Consider the following 24,519-nt stretch of genomic DNA (forward strand, 5'->3'; position numbering starts at 1 on the left):
TAATTCCACTGTCTTAGTTAGGCCTAGGCCTAGTCTTATGCCTCACCGTCCCCCGCTACACAGTACATCAGCAGCCCCTCCCCCATACAGTACAGACGTTTGCTAGGTAACAACGTGATGCACCTTCCTTCCCAGGTGCTCATGTAACCGTGACATAATTGTTAGCTAACCAGTTGTGTGTATTTCTTTGTGAAAATGAGTACCGCGGCGTACTCATTTTCACAAAGCATTTGCATCCCCTCTTGGAAAAGAGGGATTCGAAATAATTGTCTCCATATCTTCGCTAATTAAATTAATCACCGTAATTTAGCTTACACTTATGAATTTAGGGAGTACTTAAAATGTGAAATAACCATTTCACTACCCGACAAACTCCGAACTTTATTCATTCATTAGGCCTACATAATAGTTTCAAATTGCTGTACTATATACTCCAACATCACTGGCGCATGGTAACAATCAACTGACTGCAGACCATTTCCGGTCACACATTACTCTCCATAACACAGCACCCCCTAGTTCCGTCACCTCTGGATGTATTAATTGACACGTGAAAGCTGGCGATGTCCAATAAATTTACTGATTTATTGCACACTATAGGCACTAACGGCGCGCCATATTCAACACGTTTGTTCATTTCGTTGCATGTGCTCTCTTCTTTTACTGCCACGCCAACGACAAGATGGGATTTGGGGACCTGAATAAAAAGTCTGGAATTGAAGCTCTCAATGACTTTTTAGCTGACAAAAGTTACATCGAAGGGTAGACCTACTCTTTAATATTTGATTTATAGTCTTAATATTGATCCAATGTGTTCAGGGCATGCGATGGGATGATTTCCTTTCCTTGTTTAAGCAGGAAGTACGGCTGCTAGCTAAGCAGTTTAGGGGCAGGCGAGGGCTGGGCCTCTTACTACCACTGTATTCAGCAAGGCTAGGCCAAGGGACGAAATGCTAGTCTATAGTTAAAATATTTTGTATAGAATAGATCCTTACCTGGTTTTCCCCGGATCGTTTCGCCGGTTTTTTTCTCTACAAAAACTCGGGAAAGGGCTGTTGATTCTGGACAAAATACTGTAGTAGTAGGTCCTATAGTATGGAAGGCCATATGTGCCTGATGCGATGGGTATGTTGAATTGTGTGCAGTTCAAATTAATTCCTTTCTTTTGCAGTCGTATGACATGCAGGCCCATGTTTAATATGTTAATTTTTTTTTTTGTATTTTAGACAATAATCATATGTTTAATGAAAATGTGTTCATTAATGTTTGCCTTTTAATGTAGATATGTACCTTCACAAGCTGATGTGGCTGTCTACCAAGCCATATCAAGCAGTCCATCCCCAGATCTCATCCATGCTCTTCGTTGGTTCAACCACATAAAATCCTATAGCAAGGATTTTGGTAGTTTGCCGGGTGTCAAGAAACCTGCCTCTGAATATGGGCCAGCAGGATCCGGGGCACCAGCAAAGGCAGCCGCTGATGATGATGACGATGATGATGACATCGACTTTTTTGGATCAGATGATGAGGAGGTTTGTGGATCATCATATAAAGGGAATTGATCGTTAAAGACATGTAATGAATGCCTTTGAATCCAGTTCAGTGGCAGTTGTCTTTTTGGATTAAAGAACTGTTTTTTTGTTGTTTTTGTTTTAATACAGTATTAGATGATAACAAAAACATAAGAGTAAATAAATATAAAAAAAAAGGTGCAAATATTACAAACGTTAATAAAATTTGTAATATTAGGTAAAAAAGAATGAGGAAAATGCAACAATTGATACCTTTCTTTTTGAGTTCTTGAATGTTTTAAGGGATTGAAAGTTTTATGTTATTTTTCCACTCTTTACATTAACAACTCAGAAATTTCTTTTCAAGGATGCAGAGGAGTTGGCAAGAATAAAGAAAGAACGACTAGATGCATACAATGCCAAGAAATCAAAAAGTAATGTGGTACTTTTGAATCATATTGATGTACTATTGATTGTCTATTTATTTTTTAAAGAGGCCCCCATTTGAGAATGATTATACAGTAGTTCAATTTGTGCTTTTCAAATTGCTTCCACAAGTTGTTAATGGTTTTTTTTTATCAGATGATGAGGAGGTTTGTGGATCATCATATAAAGGGAATTGATCGTTAAAGACATGTAATGAATGCCTTTGAATCCAGTTCAGTGGCAGTTGTCTTTTTGGATTAAAGAACTGTTTTTTTTTTTTTTTTTTGTTTTAATGCAGTATTAGATGATAACAAAAACATAAGAGTAAATAAATATAAAAAAAAAAGGTGCAAATATTACAAACGTTAATAAAATTTGTAATATTAGGTAAAAAAGAATGAGGAAAATGCAACAATTGATACCTTTCTTTTTGAGTTCTTGAATGTTTTAAAGGATTGAAAGTTTTATGTTATTTTTCCACTCTTTACATTAACAACTCAGAAACTTCTTTTCAAGGATGCAGAGGAGTTGGCAAGAATAAAGAAAGAACGACTAGATGCATACAATGCCAAGAAATCAAAAAGTAATGTGGTACTTTTGAATCATATCGATGTACTATTGATTGTCTATTTATTTTTTAAAGAGGCCCCCATTTGAGAATGATTATACAGTAGTTCAATTTGTGCTTTTCAAATTGCTTCCACAAGTTGTTAATGGTTTTTTTTTTGTACTTTAATCTTGGAAAGACTGAATGAGATAATAGCAAATGTCAAACATTCTGCCTAGTACAGCTGGGCACGCACTGCACCCAACAGTCAGCTAACGCGATTCTATGACAAACACATTTCCACTATGTGCTGGCAGCGGATCGCCTTTAATGACGATTCGTTCAGACAGCCACCGTATTATCAGCAGACAGCATTGCGTCATCTAGCGATTACTCGCTGGGAGCAGAGTTGGATTTGTCCGCCGACGGTTGTTTGACTGTCTTACAACCAAGCTTATGTTTATGGTCTTAAAATATTTAAACTGAATCAGCCAACTGATGATTAGATTGTTGTTAATGCTTTACCAGATTCTGAAAAAAAAAAAATCTGCTGATTAGCACATTATGATATTGGTTGAACTCAGTTCACACTACTGTATTAAGTGATAAATCTGTGATTTGCCCAAATAAATTTTTCCTATTAGCCTAGAGGAGGAGGGTTTATAAACCATTGAACACTGAATTGTGTCAGTATGCAAACAATTTTTGGAAGTTAAAATCTTATTAATGTTTGCATAATAAGCAATCTGATGTTTTTATTTCACATTTAAGGATTTTCCCAATTGTTTTGCAATAATCAATCATTCTATACTATATTCCTTACAGAACCTGCACTAGTGCCTAAATCTAATATCATCTTGGATGTGAAACCAGTAAGTGAAAGTTAACGGCATCTGCTTGAAACCAATACATATTAAACTAAATATAATCGCTTGCAGTATTTTATTATTTTATATTTATCAAAAGATTTTTGTTTGTTTTTTTAGTGGGATGATGAAACAGATATGGCCGAGTTGGAGAAAAGTGTGAGATCAATAGAAGCTGATGGTCTTCTTTGGGGAGCAGGTTAGCAAATTGTTCATTTTGGGTATACAGTACTGCATTTGCGCAGATACATTCTATGCTGTAGTAGTGACATTCCTCTGTGAAGTGGAATGTGTTAATGTTTATTTCAGTTCATGGTGTGGTATGGTGTTTTGACAGATGACCAAGTGACTGATAGCAACTTGTCTGATAATGGACTGGCTATGCTTAGAGTAATTTTAACCTAGTTACTCATTGAGCCAATTTTTGTTAATTGGCCCAATAAAAATCATTGATTACTCCAATTAAGAATACAGGGTACTGTATATATGCTCATGACTGGTGAGGATTACTTTTCCCCTTCTACTTTTGAAATGAAAACTTAAATTAAATTTAAGCGTATAAAGCAAGCAATTCTCATTTTGTTTTTAAAGCTTATTAGAAGTTATGAATTAAGAGACGCTTACTATATAATTTCAAAACAAAATTTAATGACAAGAAAAATCGACATTTCGGGTCCATCATGGAACCATTCTCCAGATCAAGTAATTTGAAAAAACAAAAAACAAAAATACCAAGCAGTGACAGGAAGTAAGTAATTAATTTGATATGTAAATTAATTACTTACTTCCTGTCACTGCTTGGTATTTTTGTTTTTTGTTTTTTCAAATTACTTGATCTTGAGAATGGTTCCATGATGGACCTGAAACGTTGATCTTTCTTGTCATTAAATTTTGTTTTGAAATTATTAGAAGTTGTGTAGTTTAATATATTATTTTTGATGTTGTCTCAGGTAAATTTGTCCCTGTTGCCTATGGGATTAAGAAACTGCAGATTGCATGCGTTGTTGAAGACGACAAGATAGGAACAGATTTCTTAGATGAGAGTATTACATCTTTTGAAGATTATGTAAGTTTGTATGCAAAATATATATTGAAAATAAATATTAAATGCCTGTATCTATTAATAATAAACCAATAGCACTAGTGACAAATAATATATTTTTCTAACAGGCACTATACAAATTCTAATTGAAGAATAATAATGCAACCAATTTTTTATTTACAAGCTGTGCATTCTGTATATGTCCTATTTCACCATTATTATGTTGTATATTAGTGGCTACTGTATAATGTCTTATTTATCTTCAATGTCATTTTGCAGGTACAAAGTGTTGACGTCGTTGCATTTAACAAGATCTAAAGTGCGTCGACGTTTGAATTTCTAGGCGTGTGTATCTATCAACTTTAAAAGTTCATTAACACTCCAGTACTTACTGCCAAGGCAATAAAAAAAAATTAGGAGTTTACTCGTACTGAAATTGATAATTGTAATGTTGATGGAATTTGACATCATTGTCAAGCACCTTCTGTATCGCGTCATTTAATGATTGAAAGTCTAATAATAAATATGAAAAATGTATTTTGAAGAGCTGTGTTTTTATTGCAAGCCAGGTTGAATACTGTACTTTTGTCAAACTTTTAGCACTGGACCCTACAGTAGCCTCTCATAAAAGACCCTAAAGCAGGGGTGGGCATTAAAATGGGTCGGAGGGCCAAAGTGAATTTTTTACTCAACTCTAATGGCCGCACCCGAACTTTGATGCTGCAGTGCACTTGTATAGCCACTTTATGCTCAGTTTTACTACAGTATTACTTTTTACATATGATTGGTGTCGGGCCGCAAAAAAAGGGTTTTCTAGCCAAAAGTGGTTGGCATGTGGAGTTTGTAATTCATTTTGGCAGGCCACACAGAAATCACGGTGCCCATGGGTAGGTGCTGCATTTACGGGGGTATTTTTGAGGACTTGGTAGCACAAGTGTGGGAATTTATGGAAGAGTTTCAGCATGTATAGGGTATATTTGCGAGGACTTGGTAGCACAGGTGTGGGAAACACAAGGTAAATTTGGTAGTTGAAGTCCCTGCCCCGTCCATCAAAGTCGCATAATTTTTCACACAATGTTAAGCAAAGATTTTTTGCTAACCTCCGTGCTAAACCTACAATTGATACATAGCCACGAACAGTAGGGATCATCAACAGACAAAACTGCGGTCTTATTTGCCATCAGGAACAGTACAAGTTTAATTTGGTAGGTTACATGGCCGTAATACTGTAGTAGTTCAACCGACACCAGATTTTGGTAAATGGTAGTCCCTAATAATTTTCAGTAAAATAGGTAGCGCAAGTGTCTCATGTCCTTGAATGGCTGCTGCACGCCCCCGTAAGGTTGGTATACAAGCGAGGCCCCCGGGACAGTCCCCTAAAGGGTGCCCAAGAGAGTTGTACTTGGGTGAGCTCTAAGAGGAAGGAATATTGTAAAAACCTTTAGCAAAATGGTCTGTGAAGGTATGAAAAATATGAGTGTGATGACCACCTGCTGATTGTATAGACGTCTTCTCCATGGAATTCACTTAGATCTCATCGCATATATCAGTAATTAGACTAAATTACTTTGTATTTATTTAATTAATATTAATATTTTGTGTCAAGAAATATTTAATGGCGACATGTGTGCTAACAGGCAAAAAAACAACTCATTTTCACTTGAAATAATTTGGCAAGCAGCAAGTTTGCAAAACAAGGTATCAAATTAAAATTTCATATTTGTCTAGGCTGGCGTTTAGCCAACTTTAAGACTGGCGACCCGCTTTGGAATTTTAGACAAGAATTGCGACCAACCACCAACCAACAATTATGCTGAACTTGCCTAAGTCAAATCCAATTTGTTTAACTTGGATAAAATTTGACTAACAGATTGTTAATTAATGGAAAACACAATTTGGCATGTAAAATAAGATCAACTTAATTATTTGACTTAGGCAAGTTTAACTGTGTATTCATCCACAGTAAGAATACAAAAAAACAACACCAGAGACAACCATTAAAATTGACCGATAAATTTATGGGAAAATATAACCATATAATAACTACACAATTCATAAAATGTAAATTAAGATATAAGAATGACACTTAAATTTTTAATCAAAATATTAAACATAGATATTGCTTTTTCATTATTGAACACGTTACTTTAAAAAAAAAATAAATCGTGTTGGCATGATTTAGGTGGTGAAGGTTATTATTCACATAAATTCTTCTAAATATAGTTAATTAGTAACCTTGTCAAGAAAATAAAAAGTAGTTTGTTATTAAAATTACTATCCTCCCTAGAATCCATTAAGTAAATTACAGTAAATAGCCTGACAGCATTATTTAGGTGGTGAAGTTATTATCCAGATACTAATTCTAAGTTAATTGATAACCATGTCAAGAAAATAAGTAAATAAGTAAAGTAGTTTGTTAATTAAAATTAATTGCTAAAATCAAATGAGCAAGTTAAATAGTCTGCTAAAGGGAAACCCAACACCTTTTCCTTTTTAAATGTTTGAACTTTTACGTACAGTATGCAGCAGAACCTACTCCTTTGCGACACCCCTATTAAAGGGACACTTTTCGGGCATACTTTTTTGGGTCCCAAAGGTGTCCTTACTGTATTTCATCTTACAAATTTTAACATAATTGACAACTGAATGTTTACCACAATGTGTAGACATTAACAGTACAACACTGGATGACAAAAATAACATCTTCGAAAATGGACGGAAAAAAATCAAAGTGGTGAGTTCAAATTCAAACCATTTTGTCATCCCTGATTAGGTATGGTATCGTTGACTTTACACCAATCATTCATCAATTACGATTTTTACACCAATCATGTGTTTGAACCACTCAATTAATATATATCCAAATATACATTATGCATTTTACACCAATCACGAAATATTATAAATCTCGCTACAGAGAATAATTCTGAGTACTGTACTGTGTTCTGTTAATAACTGCAGGGTGTCCCAAGATGCTACTTTTGGGAGATCTGAGAGGTTTCTTAACATCTAATCTATATTATTATGTATATAGATACTTGGTCAGCTGACTTCAGGAGAGACAAATAATATATAGTAATACTGTTAATACATCTAGACATAAATTTGTGGGGAGATAGGTTACAGTGGTGGGGGGGGGGGGGGAGAAAACTGACAATTTCCATAAGACTTGGGACCCCTGCAACTGAATGAATTGAAAAGCTAATGATGGTGACCACTACCACCGTACACAATAACAGTCTAGCCTTGTCCACACTATCAAATTTTATGTAAATGTGATATGCCCATATTTGGTTGTAATGTGACATCATCATGCCCATATATGGGCACATCACACAGATTTGTAACATGAAATTTGATAGTGTAGACAGAGCCTTGGATGTACCATGGAGGTAAAATAAGAAAAACAACCCCCTAAAAAATCCAATTAAAACATTGAATTAATCATATAAAAACATTAATTAAGGTATCGACCAATCAGAAAAATTGAAAACATTAGTTTTTCAGTGAATTACAGATCCAATCAAAAAAATATTAATATTTTGATTTGATCACCAGTTTATGCATTCAACAACTGGCGTTGAAAATATTTAATGCTGATACCATCACTTCAAGAACAGCAGCATGTAATGAGTTGTACTTCAATACATACATATTTCAGGAGAATAATTTGTTCCTGCATTCTCATAGCTACTGCAGTAAAAAGGTATTAAAAAATTTAAGTAGTAATAATAAACAACAAAATAAATGTGGTCAATTATTTCCAGAAGTATAGTAATATGGGGGCAAAACCAAGAAGTATACTACCTTTATGTACAATAACTCTTGGATTTGCAAAACATAATTTGTTTGGTTTTTCATAATCAGTGTATATCTTTACCTATTATTTTTATTACTGATTACACCAAGCAACTTATTAAAGCTTATGAACATATTAAAATAAGACAATGATGTAATAGGTTCACATGGCTCACAAATACAAATATAACATTAAGTTCCCATTTCTTTGTATCAAAATTTTTTGCTATATATTTATAAGAATATTATTAAGGAATGATGCTCACCACTGGACATTCTTATCAGTTAAGAATGTGTTAATGCACCGAGCATCATGGGATACCTCTATCCAAACCAACCATCCTTCTAAACCCAAAAACCTCAATCACTAATGTTACCTGATACCTTCCTGTAGCAGCAGGCTACATTTCATTATTTTTTTTTTAATTAAATTTTTTTTTTTTTTTTTTTTAATATGTCATTATTCCAAATTTGAAATTATTGAATTTGTTTGGGTACTCGTAGTGGCTCATGAGAGAACTATTCTAGTCGAGCAATCCACTCCCAATTAAAACCAGGATTACAACCTGCAGTACAAGAAGCAGGAACATTCCATCTCAGCCAAACACTCAGCTTCAACAATAACATGATTAATATTTTTTCTTTTTCTTTGTCCGGTTGAAAATATATTCTGAATAGTGTGAAATTACGAAATGCTAGCCAGGCATGTCTACCACAAGAAAAATGAATGTAGCCTACTGTATATACATATAATACTAACACAGAGGCATTCCTCTTAATTTAAACCAATCACTGATTGAAAGGTAAAATGGAGACCACATCCTACACTTCGCCCCACAGTTTGCTAATTCAACACCACCTTTGGGACCTATGCTTAGTGTTAATAGATTGAAGATCACATCAACAGACACATAGGAATGCAGCACTATCACCTATATATTTATCTGCCTCTTCCACATCAGTTTCTCAGTTAGCATTTTGTTGGTAGCCAGTGGGGCACCAGCAGGGGTCGAGGAGGGCACACAGCACCCATATTGGGGACAAAGCCAATCATTTAGTCCGGGAACACTGCTTTACAGAAAGCAAGTGCATATTCTTAATTGCTCTAAACATGGTGGGGCTGAAGTGGGTGTGGACACTGTCAGGTACTTTGGACCCCACGTCTGAATATGTGACACCACCACTCTCCATAACTACAGTACAATAAGTGTTGGTCAGTTCTGGTCTGACTAATAATATTATTAGGCCTAACTTAAGTTCAATAATAAAACCAAAGATATAAATGTCCAAAGGCTTAGGTCCGTATATAATACATGCTGGTCAAGTATATTTTTTGTATTCACAATAAAATTAAAATGATACTTAAAATGTTGTAACTGGGTTCCATCGTTAACATCCAAATAGGAGGTTTGACCGAGGAATGAATTCAATTTATTATCAACCTGGATTTTGATATGTTTTTTAAATTACATTGGCCTGGGATAAATTAGGACTTGCTTGATATACCATGGACTGCATGCAGATCGTACGTTCAAACAATTGATAACTTTTTAATTTCATCAATAATTTAAAAATGTCTTTCAAAGTCAATCCAAATTATGTAATTTTTTTTTAATCAATCATTTTTAATAAATTATCATAAATTATGCAAAATTAATTTAATTAACAAGCTTAGGGTTCTCATCTGTTCTTAATTCAAGGCAAGAAACCATATCAGTTGGTTATAAACCACCATCAAGTCTTATGCCCTTTAGTTAATGGAAGATCAGTGTTCAAAGACAAACCACCATTAAACTCTACAATGGTTCCTTTGTAAGTTGTAAAATGTATGACACATTGCCCAAAGGCATTCCTTTTTTGTTGTTTGACTCCTGATTATAAAAAAAGTAGGCTGCCCTCAATCTAATAGCTGCATGTTTATCATTTCCCATTGCTGTGACTTGTGACCATTACAGGGTTTCACGCTTGGTTCATCGTGAGCTTTCTCTGAAGTATCTAAACAAAGTCCACTGCTGTGCTGTAATTCTTTGGTCTGAAAATAAATAAATAAATATAGTAAATAGGTTCATCAAACTACACATCCAACAACATAAACAACTTTTATTGTTAATGCATTTATCTGCAAGATAATTTAAGCATCATTCAGTTGACATTAAACCCCCATTATGAAAACCAACAGCAGGGGGGTCCCAAGTCTCTCGAAATCTTCCGCTCTCCTTCAAGTATCTCCCAGAAACCTATCTTCCACAAGTATTTGCATGCTTTTACCACTCTATTATCAATTGTCTCACAGAAAACAGAAAAGATGGGCATCACCATCCACAGCAAAATGAAGTTAGATGTTAAGAAAGCTCATTTAACCAAATCCAACTTGGGACTCCTGCCTGCAGTACATTGCTATTTATTATTTTACATATGTTGTAGTCATGTTTCTTCAGCCAAAAAGATAATAAAATTGTTTATTGGTAACAAGAGTTTTAGGTTACCAAATTACATATCCATTGACAATCTGTATCAGGAATACCAAGTCCCTATATTCTTCTAGGCCTATTGACATCAGCAGGCTGATACAGAGGTGAAGGCTGGGAAAATCAGGTAATTATTAACAATATGAATGTAATTTTTGCTCAGTAAATGCAAGTGGGAAGAGGGGGAGGAAGGCATGTGGTGAAAGTTTTTTTCAAAGTGAGTGTTTAAAAATATTATACTGTACACCTTGGCGTTAAAACAACTTTGAGTAAGAATCTAATGTGAATCATAGCTTGGGGTTAGTAATAGTAATAAAATACCACCACCAACACTGTTCGATACCCTTTCCTACGCACGATTTTTCAATTTTAGTAATGACAACTGTGTAATACACATAAACATAACAATAATATGTTAATGTTTTGGTCTCAAAATAACAAATTATTAAATCTTTGGTATACATAATAAGGCTGAATAAAGCCTATTTCTTATCCCATGCACAACTCTTGTTTTACCTGCTGCTTTTTTCAAAACACTCAGAAACCTTAGCAACTAATAAAATCAAATTATAATTCACTGTACTATCATTATCATCACCATCATTATCATTGTGTTTGAAATACAGTAATTATTATTTTATTATTATTATAATCATCATCATCATCATTTATCTACTATCATCAGCAGGAAAGCATAATATAATACATTTAATTTATTTTTATGTGTAAGTAAGCTATGCAAGGTACTTTCTCCATAGCTTAGCAGTAAAATTCATACAGATATTAGATACAAAACAATATCATTATGAACAGTACAGTGTTTGGTAACTGTGATAAAAATCTCACAATAAGAAATGCATTCAATATTGTTTTTTTAAGAGATAAATCTTCCAAAGTATCATAAATGCAATAACACTTTAAATTGCTCATTTAAAAAGATGAATGATTTATTAACGTATGACCTAAGACAGCGATTATTAATACAAATCAGTTTTTGCTGATTTCCGAATCATATTAAAACCCACAAGTACAACCTCCTTTGCTCCCTGGGAAATACCCCTTACCATGCAGAAAATACAGCACTACCCCCATTTCTATCTAAAATCATTCATATCCTGGGTGGGATGAGACAATATGGAGAAAGTTACTAGAATTTGTCTCAATTAACAACCCTTTGACTGGAAGCCCAGTCATTTCACCTCACCACATGCTTCAACTAAACTATATCAATACATGTATTCTCACTACGTTAAAGTGCATAAAACTAATAATGTGTATACATGAACAACAAGCAGTGGTTATCAGTGAAATGAGTGAGTATGAAACGTTAGGACAAAGTGCAGGCAAGGTTACAATAATAACTGATTGCTAAGGTCCACCTTTTTATCAAGTAGCATGCAGGAGAAAAAGTAATTAAAACGTAAATTGAATAGTAAAATACTGCACCCAATGCGGCTCTCACCTCTTTCAAATATTTCCACTTTTGCCTTTCCTACAGTGAAAAAATAATATAAAAAAAAGAGTGTCTCATCTATTCGTACCACAACAAACTCATTTATAATACAAAAAAAAAAGATTGTTTTAAACTCTATAGACAATACTCAAATAAATTACTTATTTTGTAAAACTATTTGTTATCAATAACAATATAATACTGATAACAACAATAATAGCAATTACATGTTTAGAATAATTTCTTAATTAAGCCAAAATATGTGATATTTACTTCAATGTTTTGGCTGCTGTATAATAATTATAATTATGCCATTCTTATATATCTCATTCGATAAAAAAAAAAAGCCACAGTGAGCTATACAACAATGAAAAGAGGAAGGAGTTACAAGGAAGGACACAAATTATACAAGTATTATTATTATCTCCACGAGGAGATAAGTTTTTTTAGTCGTGTAAGTTTGTGTGTGTGTGCCTGTCACCTTTTTCTGTTTTTGTGTGTGTGTGTGCATTCAAAATAGCTCAAAAATGGCTGCACAGATCTAAATGAAAGTTACAAGGAGTGTTAGGTATGACCCAATGAAGAAATGATTACATTTTGGTGAGTAGGATTAGGGCGTGGATATGAGGACCGTTTAAACAAATTGTCCTAGACCAGATATTTCAAAAACTGAATGAAACCTTCGTGAAAATTTAACCAAGTTATAAGGAAGAACTTATCAAAGGTTGGTGATGATCCAAATTCGGGTGTGAATTTGAGGGTTATTAGGTCCAAGACCTAAATCTCTCTAAAATGGATCAAAATGAAACTTTCCACAATAGGTAGACACAATAGCTATATGATGAATATTCACATTAGTGCAATTACAGTAAATGTGTACAGTGTTTTACAGTGTATGTTCTAACTTCACTTTTTTGGGAACTAATTGGGAATATTTTTAATGCAAATTTATATTTAAACATGTGACACCAAAAAGCAATACCCCATATTTTTTTACTAATTTGACTATTTGCATAATATTTCCATTTCAACACCAGTACTTGGCATGTATTTTTTGTCAACTATAAGTAGGTGGTGGTTAGAAAGTAGGTGAGTTGTCACATTTTTACAGTACTTATCATTAGTTGAAAATACAATGTTTCAATACTATATGTTGCTTGGATTCTGTGTTTAAAACGTAACATGTGTATTGAGGGATTTGCAGTGGTGGAGATATGTTCTCTACTGAGTGCTCCTATATTATTATTATTATTATTATTATTATTATTATTATTATTATTAAATAAAGCTTTAACTACCCAAAAAGAATAAACCATAATTAGCATACTGCAGTAAGCATCCAAACTACCCAAAAAGAATACAAGCATAATGATCTAAACTCTCTAATTACCCAAAAAGAGTCAGAAAGCAAAAAATAGCACTTTCAGACATGTTGAGATTTATATTATCACAAGCTTTCATGTAAACGTGTAGTACACTTCTTCTGTTCAGGTGACTTCACCTGAACAAATGTCCTACATACTTACACGAAAGCTTGTGTAATAAAATAGTACAGTTCACCATGTTATTTACCCAAAAAGAAAGAATAGAAAGAATCATTACTCAGGCTATGTTCTCACACGGCAGCTAACGGTTAGCAGGATCCGGATCCTGCTAACTGTTTGCTGCTGTGCGTCCATGCAAGAAAATCCCAATCCGGATACCAACAATGTGATGATCAAATCACTGGCCAATAAGAAACTGGAAATTGTAAACGCGTACGTGTGATTGGTTGATGATAGAAACGCCCTCGACTTGCTAACCGATGGCGCTTGCTAACCGTTAGCGTATCCGGATACTGCTAACGGTTAGTGCTAACCAATCAGTCGTTCTCACGCTGGTGCTAACGGTTAGCTCCCGATCCGGATACTAGGGCTCTCGTGAGAACCAGGCTATACTAGACTAAACTACATAAATACAGGTCTCCCTCCAATTAAAGACAACTTTCGGGACCAGGGTCTCCTGGGGTTTAGCAGCTTTTCTCTAATTAGAATAATAATGATAAAGGACTTTTGTTAATTTAAGACCACAGAAAAGTGGGTGTCTTTAATTAGAGAGGGACCTGTAATTGAATGCATGTTGTTGATAAATTATTTAATATGAACTACTTTTTATAGGCCTCTATACAGTGGCGGATCTAAGGGGGGCCGGATCTAGAGGGGGTGAATAGAGTGGCTAGACACCTTCCTTTGTTTACCGTGAAAAAAAAAATAATGGTCACTCGTCTTGTGTGTGTGCTTCTCGTGTACTCTGATGCCATCTAAGATCGTCTAGCAGTCTAATTCCAAAAAAATCTCCATTGAGAGGGGACGCCTCTCTTAAAACCATCCATTTTTCCGCTCAGTCCTCTCACCTCCCATTATTCACCCCCCATTGCTAAATCCTAGATCCGTCACTGCTATATAAGAATGTCTTCCTCTAAAAAAAAAAATCTATACCTATACTGGGTAACAATTAAAAATCTACTGTTCTCCCATAAGCCCCAATTCTGCTTTCATTTTTGGTTTCCTCCCTGCTGGTGGCAAGACAACATCATCACTGGTCCATTGTGGGCCACATCTAAACATGAATCATCATGTTTTAATTCATAATCCTTTGTAAAAGCCCAGATCTACAAAAAAAAATACATTACATTCAATCACAACATAGAGAACCCAGGATGTTTACATTTTTAAGAGGCATTAAAAGAATGAATTTGACCAAAATAATGGGTCATCATGTAGAAATGCCATTATATATTAATAAATAGCTTTATTACATGCAAGTAACATGTTATATATAACAAAAAAGATAACAAATATATATTATTTATACATACGTTATTTACATATACAAATTTTATATCAACATCATTATTGTTAAAATGATACCAAAAACTGCAGGTAAAATGAATCTTACCTGGTTGCCACCTTGTCCATGACAAGCATAAAGGCCGACCTTGTGACCTGTGTCTCTCATCATTGTGTCTAGGCACTGATTAGTCTCGACATTGCGTATCTGTAAAAAAAAACAAAAAAAAAACACCACTCACTAGATATAAGCTTTAAAAATTTCATTTATTTCTTTAAATATGGATAGATTTATTCGGTGTATAACCAAGGATAATCCACGGAAGTCTAGAAGACTTATTTCCAGTGGGGTCCTTCTAGTGGTGATTGGGAAGCACACCAGGACACAATCCCCTACTCTTTTCTGAAGAATGTACAGTACTGCGTTCTTTAACATGCAAATAGCAACAATGCACACAGGACCAAAACCTTAAATGTCTCATTTGAAAGACGGTGGGTGAAATTAACTTGCATTCAGCCCTCCAGCTGAAATAAAAGCAGCAATGGGAAATGAACCAGGACCAGTGACTACCGTATATCAAAACTTGTTACAATTTTTTACAAAAGTAAACTAGCTTAATAATGACATTTCAATCATGAATGATTACTATTTAAGTTATTTTATAGGTCACCAATGTTGGTAACAACAATAAAAAAAAAAAGGCAATAAATATAATTTAAAAAAATGGCAATAAATATAATAATGATAATCATCAAAAATAACTTTGACCATTGCTGCATAAGTTATTTGTATCTTGCGTATGTGTACACATTTTGGTATGACTGTGATATTTATGATCTAGCGAAATTTGGAGTGTTTGGAAGACCATTTGTTATTTTCGCTGACATAAAGTTTAATCAAAATTCTTAACAAATAAAAGACACAGGTTTCTGCTTTTCTTGACTGTAAAAAGACACACAGAACCTTTTCTAGCATATAAATTTATTATCAATTACTTCACCTTGTGAAGTCAAATCGATTGAGGCAAATGCTTGTGTAATAACTCTCAGGTTAGTATAAATGTACTGTTTGATTTATTATCTAAAACACAGCTATCTATCGACTTCTAGATAGAAAATGAATTATTATTGATTAGGAATTAATTGTAAGTGATTATTAAAGATTTTTCATCACATGTCCTTCTCTGGGTATTTGTAATTTCTTGTACTTGATGACAAAAAGTTCAATACATTTTAATATTATGTGATTCTTATGTGAACTTGGGTTCATAATTTAATTGCTTTAATAATATGAGATGCTTTTGGAATTGAATCATGAATGTACTTCACACCTGTATGTGTTTTTATGTAATTACTATATAAAAATATGTAAATAAAATATTTATGGATGAATGATATATGTACATCATTATTATATTAAACCATCCAAAATGATTTTATATTTTTAAAATGACCAATATTTATGATTGATATTTTACTGTCAATGCCAAAGTTGTGGGATAATAAAATACATATTGTATTGTGCCTTTTCATTTACTGTATAAATGAATTAAGGAATTGAACTTTGGTGTGAGAGGGACCAAGTTCGAATCCCGTCAATGTTGATCTTGCTGGTGTCTTTCACTGAAATCTTTCACTGTGTGTGCACTATTGCATATGTGCATGAAAAATAACCCAGTATTTACACTACAGTATTTGGGGCTTGCCACGCCAAAACCAGCATCAGTGACCAAAGCAAGAAAGTTGACTTTTTATTTTCATATTCTCCACATTACAAAATTTAAAATGATGGGACATTTACTGGAATTGACTTATTATTGCTAAAGTTATGAGTAAAAGTATTACAGCTTCTCTGTACTAAAGTATACGATATACTGCCACATTTTATTTATTTATTTCTTTCTTTTGACTGGATACATTTTCAATACAAAAGTACTGGTCTCCCAAATGGTCCAGTTATTTTTAACAATTTTCGGAATAAAAACTTAACATAATCAAAATAGAAAATCATTAGAATTAAAAAAACAAAAGGCATAAAACATGAAAGAAAACAGAAAAAAATATGTGATAAAATTTAAAATTAAGAAATAGCACAAAATATCCAAACTAATATTGGTTGCATTTTTCCTTATGTCAATTGGTAGGTTATTCCATTCTTTGGCAGATCTATACTGAAAGGTTCCTTTACCATGATTGTTATTCCAGATTGGTACAATTAAAGTGTTGCTACTTTGGCTACGGGTGCATTTAGAGTGAATATTTTCATTACAGACAAGCATAGACGACAGAGACGATGGTGCATACCCTTGTAGACACTTATATAAATAACTATGAGTAACTGATTTCTCCATCTATCATTGAGTTTACTCCATTTAAGCATGTTCATTTTTTCATTTATAGGAGTCATTATATTAACAGAAAGTACAACTCTACCTAGTCTATTTAGTAAAATTTGCAAAGTATTTAAATATTGTATATTGCAATTCGACCAAACGCAACTACAGTAATCAAAAACTGGCATCACAAGGGCATTGCAATCATAGTAAGTGTTTGGTAAGGCAAGTAATATTTGCTGATTACTAAGTTTACCACATGGCAACAGTATGCTGGTTTTGGGATGGCAAGCTTCATTTGACAAACCATCAGGCCCACAAAAAAAAAAATTGTGTTGGCCACGTTTTGGTAAATCAAAAAAATGGGTAGGTCGGTACAAAAACATTCTTTTTTACAACCAAAATAATATGTGTTTAAGCCTAAAAAGTAGAAAATACATAGATAATACCACAATTTTGGATTCGCATCGCGTACCATCCAGCAAAATATGCTAGCCTTGGCCCCCTAGCCTTGCCAAGGCTATTCTAGCCTTATCTAATATTATAGATTTAAGTATCATCAAAACAACTCTGTATTAAATAATAGAATGCACTTACCTCTCCCATGCTGTAGAAGTTGACAGGCCATGATGACTCTGGGTATATATTTTCTAAAAACCATTTGAAGCTTTTGCAATTAAGACTCTTCCTTAGAGCATGACGTTCTGTGAGATCCCCTGGGTCAGTTTTAGCCACTGAGGGCGCTATCCTATAGTAAAAATTCTTGTATTCATCAAGCCATACTTCTGCTAGTCTTTTATTATTTTTATTGACATAGTTTGTTCCAGGAGGGAAGTGATATGGCGACTTCTTCCTAAACACGTGCCCTACATGAGAACAGGGAACAAATTCAAGTGTACCACCACACATCCAAATCTATGAAAGAAAAAATTACATAAAACAAAGATAAGGTTATTGAATTCATGTATTTCCACTCAGGATGGATATAGATATAGAACAATGGAAATAAATAATAGTAATGGTAGGATATTTGTAGAAAGCACCTTCCACTATAAAACCGTCTCAAGGCGCTGACACTATACAGACCTACAGTCAGATTGAAAAAAACATAAAAACCCCCCAAAAAAATTGAAATACATAAAATTAAAATAGATACACAAAAAAGATAGATAAATGAGTAGGTCCTGGTAGTCTATATACAGATGATAGATTAAAAGGATGTACAGATATATAGATGAAAGGATGAATATTTACATAAAAGCATGAATATATGTAATTATATATATTATATGTTGTATATACACAATAGATAAAATAATGGACACATATAATATATAATGTTTAATAATTAATATATACTAATTTTTGTATCTATCTTGTAATTCCTTGTGTAATTGTAAATTGAAGTCAGATTTTAATGTCAGTACTAAATTTGTTTGTATATATATTTTTATAGCTAATTTCGTTTTTTACTGCAATTTCTATTTTTATATTTTACTTTGTAAATTAGAATAAATTTTAGAATTTATTTGTTTGCCTATGCTATTTTTTTTTATATGTGTATGTTTTTATGTGTTTGAATAAAGAAACCAAACAATAATAATACATAGTCAAATATATATGACAGATGCATAGAGGGAATAATGAATAGGCATGACAGACCGATGAATGCATAGATATACATAGTATATGGAGGGAAGACATATGAATATGGAGTAAATTGAGTCCATGTGGTGGATAAACAAAATCTATGTGCTCACTTTAAATGAAAGTTCAAGATTTTCTCCTCCCCATATATCAAAACCTGGATCATATCGGCCAAGCTCCTCAAAGTAATCCTTGGATATGGCAAACAAACCACCAGCCATTGTAGGAGACCTGTGATTAAATATTTTTTTTAATAATGAAATATACGAAAAGTTCAAATATTTTAACAAATTACACCTAATATTCAAAAACATCAACATTGAATATGCATGTTACACAAATAATGAAGTTATTAATTTTTATAATAATTACCTTCAAAAATATAATCTTATAAGAATAATACTTATTTTCAAATAAATTGAACATTTTATTATATGAACAATAATTTTTTTTTAAATGATATTATTGTCTTATTACAGTCAAAATCTATACAACAATAGAAAAAAATTAATTTAATTAATATCAAGATCAACACTGGTATTAGATTAATATCAGAAATAAACACAAAAGCATGTTGTTAATAACACACTGGGTATCACAAGTATGAATGCTACTATGGTGATGAAAACAAACAAGTTATTCTGTGTGTGTGGATAAACAAGCATTCTTCATGTGAACTGTGGATAAAAACAAATTTGAATACAACACCATAGTCTCTAAAGCTCTGTCTACACTATCAAATTTTGTGTGACCAGAAAGTGTGATATGCCCATATATGGGCATGATGACATCACACCATGACCATATATAGGCATAGCATTACTATATATGGGCTTGTCACATTTTTTTGTCAAAGAAAATTTGATAGTGTGGATAGAGCTTTAGGATGATTGGATAAAGCAAATTTATTATATATATTAAAAAAATAATTATTTGTTATCATCAAACGACTACTGAATTCCAGAATTTTACAAATATTTATATACTGTACATATTAGCTGAATTTTAGATATAGGCCTAAATATTAATATGTATATATCTTAACCTACTTTAGGGAGCAACACGATTCAGATATATAAAATGTCAATATTAATATTTTTATTAGTAAAAAAATTATATTACAATAAAGGGGACACTAATGTAGGATATATAAATATTATTTTAACAGCAAAATCAAAATAAACAAAATAAAACTATTTAAAAACTGGAAATAAATAATTTTCAATGTGGCATGCATACAAAGAAAATACTAGATAAAGATGGATAATTAGTAAATAATAATATTAATATTAATTATTATGAAGTATATGCACTTCTTATTTTCACTATGTAATTTTAGTGGATAACTTCTCTAGTTAATGGCATTACTTGAGAGAGTTGAATGAAATTAACTACGAGCAAGAACGGTAAGAGGCTTCATCTTCAACGAGAATGTTCTCAGCCTTGGAGAACGATCCAAACATCAAAGCACCATTAATAATCAAAAGAACGATTAATTCTATTCCTTAAGGTACAGACATTTGACAGATTTCATCAGTCTTATTATAGCAATAAAAACAATCTTAGGTTTCTGCTTCTAGTTCCAATATGCTATCATCCTACTTTGACACAATATCATTATAAATTGTAATTTTATAGATTATTAAAGAATAATAATTGACATTTTTATGGCGCCTTTTTATTTCATATTTAAAATTCATTTTTTGTAGAAACTATTAGTGTTTCTACAAAACTGTAATGTTAGCTTTTGATAAATTTTGTCTTTAGCCAGGCCTCAATATTTTAATGTTTCTCTGTCTTTTATCATCATGCACACGTAAAAAAACCTTCTTAAACATTTTAAATACAGCATTTAATTATTTATTACTTAATTAAGAGAACATAAAATATTTATTAATGAGAATGGTTATTATGATAATTGTGATAATGATGTTGATAACAATGATAGTGATGATGATGATAGTGATGTGGTGATGATGATGATGATGACCATCACATTTCGGAACTGCTTTTAATATAAGTAGTTTAAGTAAATTTATTTACTACTACTTGTTCTTTGTTGTAAAGCGCATTGAGCCTTTCGGAATGCGCTATAAATGAATTTACTTATTATTATTATTATCATTATCATTATTATTCTTATTATTATTATTATTATTATTATTATGTATTATCATCATCATCCTCATTTCAATGATGGTGGTGATACCGATAATAATATAGCAGAATAACATTAAATTTAATGTAACCATGTGACTGTAGTTGTTGCAATGGAAAGCTCTATAAAAATAGATCATTAATTAAATAATTAATCATCATTTAATATTCAAAAGAACTACCGCATTAACTCTATTCCTTAAGGAACAGTCATTTTACATGGCTTCATCACTCCTATAAAAACATTGACGTCAGTTTCTAGGTGCAATATATCAGCCTACATTCAGACATCAACGAATCATAATTTTGTAGATTATTAAAAAATAATATCTGTATTTCTATAATGTATTTTGCTTGCGGTTGTTTCAGGGGACCTCACATGTGCTCTTCAATTCATCTGAAAGGGTTTATCACAGAAACAGTCAGAAATATAGTATGTCATATAATTTGATGGAGGTTTGTTTTTAAGATTCACAAAAAAGGGTGCTTACGCCCCATTCCTCACCACCTCCCCCCCCCCCTTTTAATTGTTCTAAAATTGTATCTCATAGTAGTTCGCAAAATGCCCTTTCTGTATTTTAGAAAAACAAATTGCTGGCTTTAAATACAATATTTAAAAACATGGTATCAGGTAAACTAGGTAAAACATGGATTTGTAGTTACATTTGATCAGACTGTATAAGAAGGAATAGTTATTTAAAAAATCATTAAATAATTATTATCATTATTATTTATAATTATTAACTCTGTAAACTTGACCACTATCACTATATGTAAGATATTACATTAGCGTAAAATGAAATGCATACTATGTTACTGGGCATCTAAAGAATTCTTCACATGTAGTAATCTAATATATTAATTAGATTATGTATTTATCTATTCATGCTGTATTATGACACACAAAATAACAATTCAATGGTAACCATGCCAACAAGACTAGACAACAATGCAGTCAACTAAATGCATGCAATTTTCATTATGTCTTCATCATCATATTAATTGAAAACTTCATTTCTCAAAAATATATTAATATGCATTACCAATTTAGTGTCAACAAGTCTAAAATGGCACAAATGTTGCCAAGTATACTATAAATTGTTAATATGAAGCATTATGAAAAGACAAGGCAACATTAAGCATTCAACCTAAATGGAAAGAAATAGTAATTGCAAATCGTAATTAGTAGTTATGAATGGATAACATGAATATTAAAAAAATAAAGCTGAAATGCATTATTATTTAAATTTGTAAGTCTGAAAAGGAAATATACTTATTAGTAGTGGGAGTAGTAGCTATATTGTACAAAAACTCAAAAGATGGATTGGTTCTATTATTAGTTATAAATATATTGCCGGTGGTAGCACTTAATGTAGCGATGAATCTTGCACGGGGTCCCTAACATCTTATTGAAAGAATGCAGTTTCTTTTAACACAACACTGACTGAGCAATAGGAATATAGTGATATTTTAGAATAGAACTTTGGAAATTCAATAAAAACATCTATTTTTGGTATTTATAAACCTTAATTCAAAGTAGATATATTTATGACCAACTCTATATAGAGAATTCCCGAATGAATGCTTGATGCATGCATCAAAACATGGATTGCAAAAATCACACATTCTTCTTGGTATAATGTTTAGTATGGACATTAACGTTGCAAAAATCTGAATATTGGGAAAAAATCTAATTTTACACAGAATTAAATGTCTAAATATTTCTTTTGTATTTCTTTTCATTTTAAGTATTAATGGACATTGTTCTCAAGAAAGATTCGCATTCTTACCAAAAAAGAATGTTTTTATAATAAAAAAAAAAAATGACCATTTTACACAGAATTTTGTTTAAAAAGTGAACATGCATCTATATTCCCATTTACAGAAAGTGCCACCATAAGGGATATATGTACAAAAACTAAGAGATAAGTGTGGTCCTATCAGGTCCACTCATGGCCTACGAATTGGGTATACATCCAGTAACAGCATTGAAATTACAATGACATTTGTGGGATATTTCAACTATAGAACAGTAAAAGGTTCTGAAGCACTAAAAAGGTAGTATACAGTAAATAAGAGTAAACCTTATCACTTTGTGTAGAGAATGGACATGATTAGGACACCAACTATCTAAATAGACACAATCTGCGGCTCCAGTCATGTGACGTTTTGAATTTTTAACTTTTTTAAAATTAAAATTAAATTTTTTAATTTTTTAAAATTAAAATTAAAATTAAATTTTTAAATTTTTTTAAAATTAAAAACAGCAAGTAGACTCTCCACTTACAGGATGGAATAATGTCTCTTATTGAGGCGTAGGAAGTGGAGTGTATTTAGTCATGAAAAAAAGTCTTGCTGTGACAGGAATTGAAGCCAGGATCATGGTATTAGAAGGCAAGCATCTTAACCACTAAGCTATTTAAGTCTACTCTTGACTGTTATCAACAGAGTGCACTCAGTATACAGGAAAATGCAGTTTGTTCAATGTGAACCCAGTTTAAGGTACATTGTAGGTGTTAAATACAATGCACAGCTTGTTCAATGTGAACCCAGTTTAAGGCACATTGTAGGTGTTAAATACAATGCACAGCTTGTTCAATGTGAACCGAGTTTAAGGCACATTGCAGGTGTTAAATACTGTTAGTTTGCACATATTTTGCACATTCTAATGTCGATTTTCAAATCCATAACATTTCTCTTCAAATAATTTTACACAGAACGCCTTGTATGCCATATATCAACGAAAAGTCACATGATCACTAACTAGTTTTGGTCGCCAATTGTGTCTATTGAACCCAGTTGGAGAACAGGCAAAATCTGTGCAATATTAGTCTTGTTTGTGCTCTACAAGATTTCATTCTATCAGCATGCCATCTTGCGATGCTAGGAAATGTAACCTCAAGAGGCCGCATACCTAACAGGCTCAGTTGGGTCGCCTCTTCGACGTACTATTTCTCGCTTAGGGACACCGTACCACTTGAAAAATAAGGACCAACCGAATCCTCCCATCTGAGGGTCATTACCATGCTGGTAACCAAAGGTTTCATCACTGATTACATCAATAACAGGGCAAACAGCAGTGTCTCTGAGGAGAAGAAATGTATGTTTAAAGGGAATATCAATAGATAAAAATGATGGAGAATAATGCCGTTGAAATATGATCACCTCTACGCAAACTGCAGGTAGAACCCTAGGAGAAAAATAAAGTTTTGTAGTTAATGGAAAAAAGATTTTTTTAAAAAACAAAACACAGTACCGACGCTTACAGTCGTCAGGATTTTGTAGCCTCACCTTACGGGTTCCGTGGGATCACCGTGACGTCGTTGCTGCTCTCGTCTCGGAATTGCATGCCAGTTGAAGAACAACGACCAGCTGAAACCACCAACCTGAGGATCACCTGTGTGACCTCCATATCCAAATGTCTCATCACTAATTACATCTAT

The 24,519-nt window shown here is 32.7% G+C and overlaps 2 protein-coding genes and 1 long non-coding RNA gene across 4 annotated transcripts in view; 1 reads left to right on the forward strand and 2 right to left on the reverse strand.

The window, feature by feature from the left end:
- The first annotated feature begins 602 nt into the window (after nt 1-602).
- On the forward strand, nt 603-4,925 carry LOC117101676 (elongation factor 1-beta-like). 2 transcript variants are annotated; one of them, XM_033241715.1, is made up of 7 exons: nt 603-762; nt 1,283-1,532; nt 1,879-1,945; nt 3,310-3,356; nt 3,471-3,549; nt 4,301-4,416; nt 4,672-4,925. In XM_033241715.1, the coding sequence occupies exons 1-7, from the start codon at nt 683-685 to the stop codon at nt 4,708-4,710; spliced, it is 678 nt and encodes a 225-aa protein (XP_033097606.1). In that variant the 5' UTR covers nt 603-682; the 3' UTR covers nt 4,711-4,925. The 2 variants fall into 2 exon arrangements, with proteins under 2 accessions (XP_033097606.1, XP_033097598.1); XM_033241707.1 differs by lacking the exon at nt 1,879-1,945 and adding an exon at nt 2,454-2,520.
- Nucleotides 4,926-8,291: 3,366 nt separating this feature from the next.
- On the reverse strand, nt 8,292-13,339 carry LOC117101700. The gene is made up of 2 exons (XR_004444305.1): nt 12,121-13,339; nt 8,292-10,222 (listed from the first exon to the last, which is right to left on the reverse strand). It is a non-coding gene; the product is annotated as an uncharacterized LOC117101700 (long non-coding RNA).
- A 1,305-nt stretch (nt 13,340-14,644) lies between these two features.
- Nucleotides 14,645-24,519, reverse strand: part of LOC117101688 (polypeptide N-acetylgalactosaminyltransferase 1-like) — a 29,038-nt gene continuing 19,163 nt past the window's right edge. The window contains exons 6-10 of the mRNA XM_033241727.1: nt 23,991-24,161; nt 19,033-19,150; nt 17,870-18,187; nt 15,049-15,147; nt 14,645-14,761 (exon numbers count right to left, since the gene is read on the reverse strand). Coding sequence (XP_033097618.1) covers nt 14,645-14,761; nt 15,049-15,147; nt 17,870-18,187; nt 19,033-19,150; nt 23,991-24,161 — 823 coding nt within the window. The remainder of the gene's footprint in view (nt 14,762-15,048; nt 15,148-17,869; nt 18,188-19,032; nt 19,151-23,990; nt 24,162-24,519) is intronic.

Source organism: Anneissia japonica, unplaced genomic scaffold, assembly GCF_011630105.1.
Source record: "Anneissia japonica isolate Jap-2015-1 unplaced genomic scaffold, ASM1163010v1 scaffold1005_len2656397_cov198, whole genome shotgun sequence".
NCBI lineage: Eukaryota > Metazoa > Echinodermata > Crinoidea > Comatulida > Comatulidae > Anneissia > Anneissia japonica.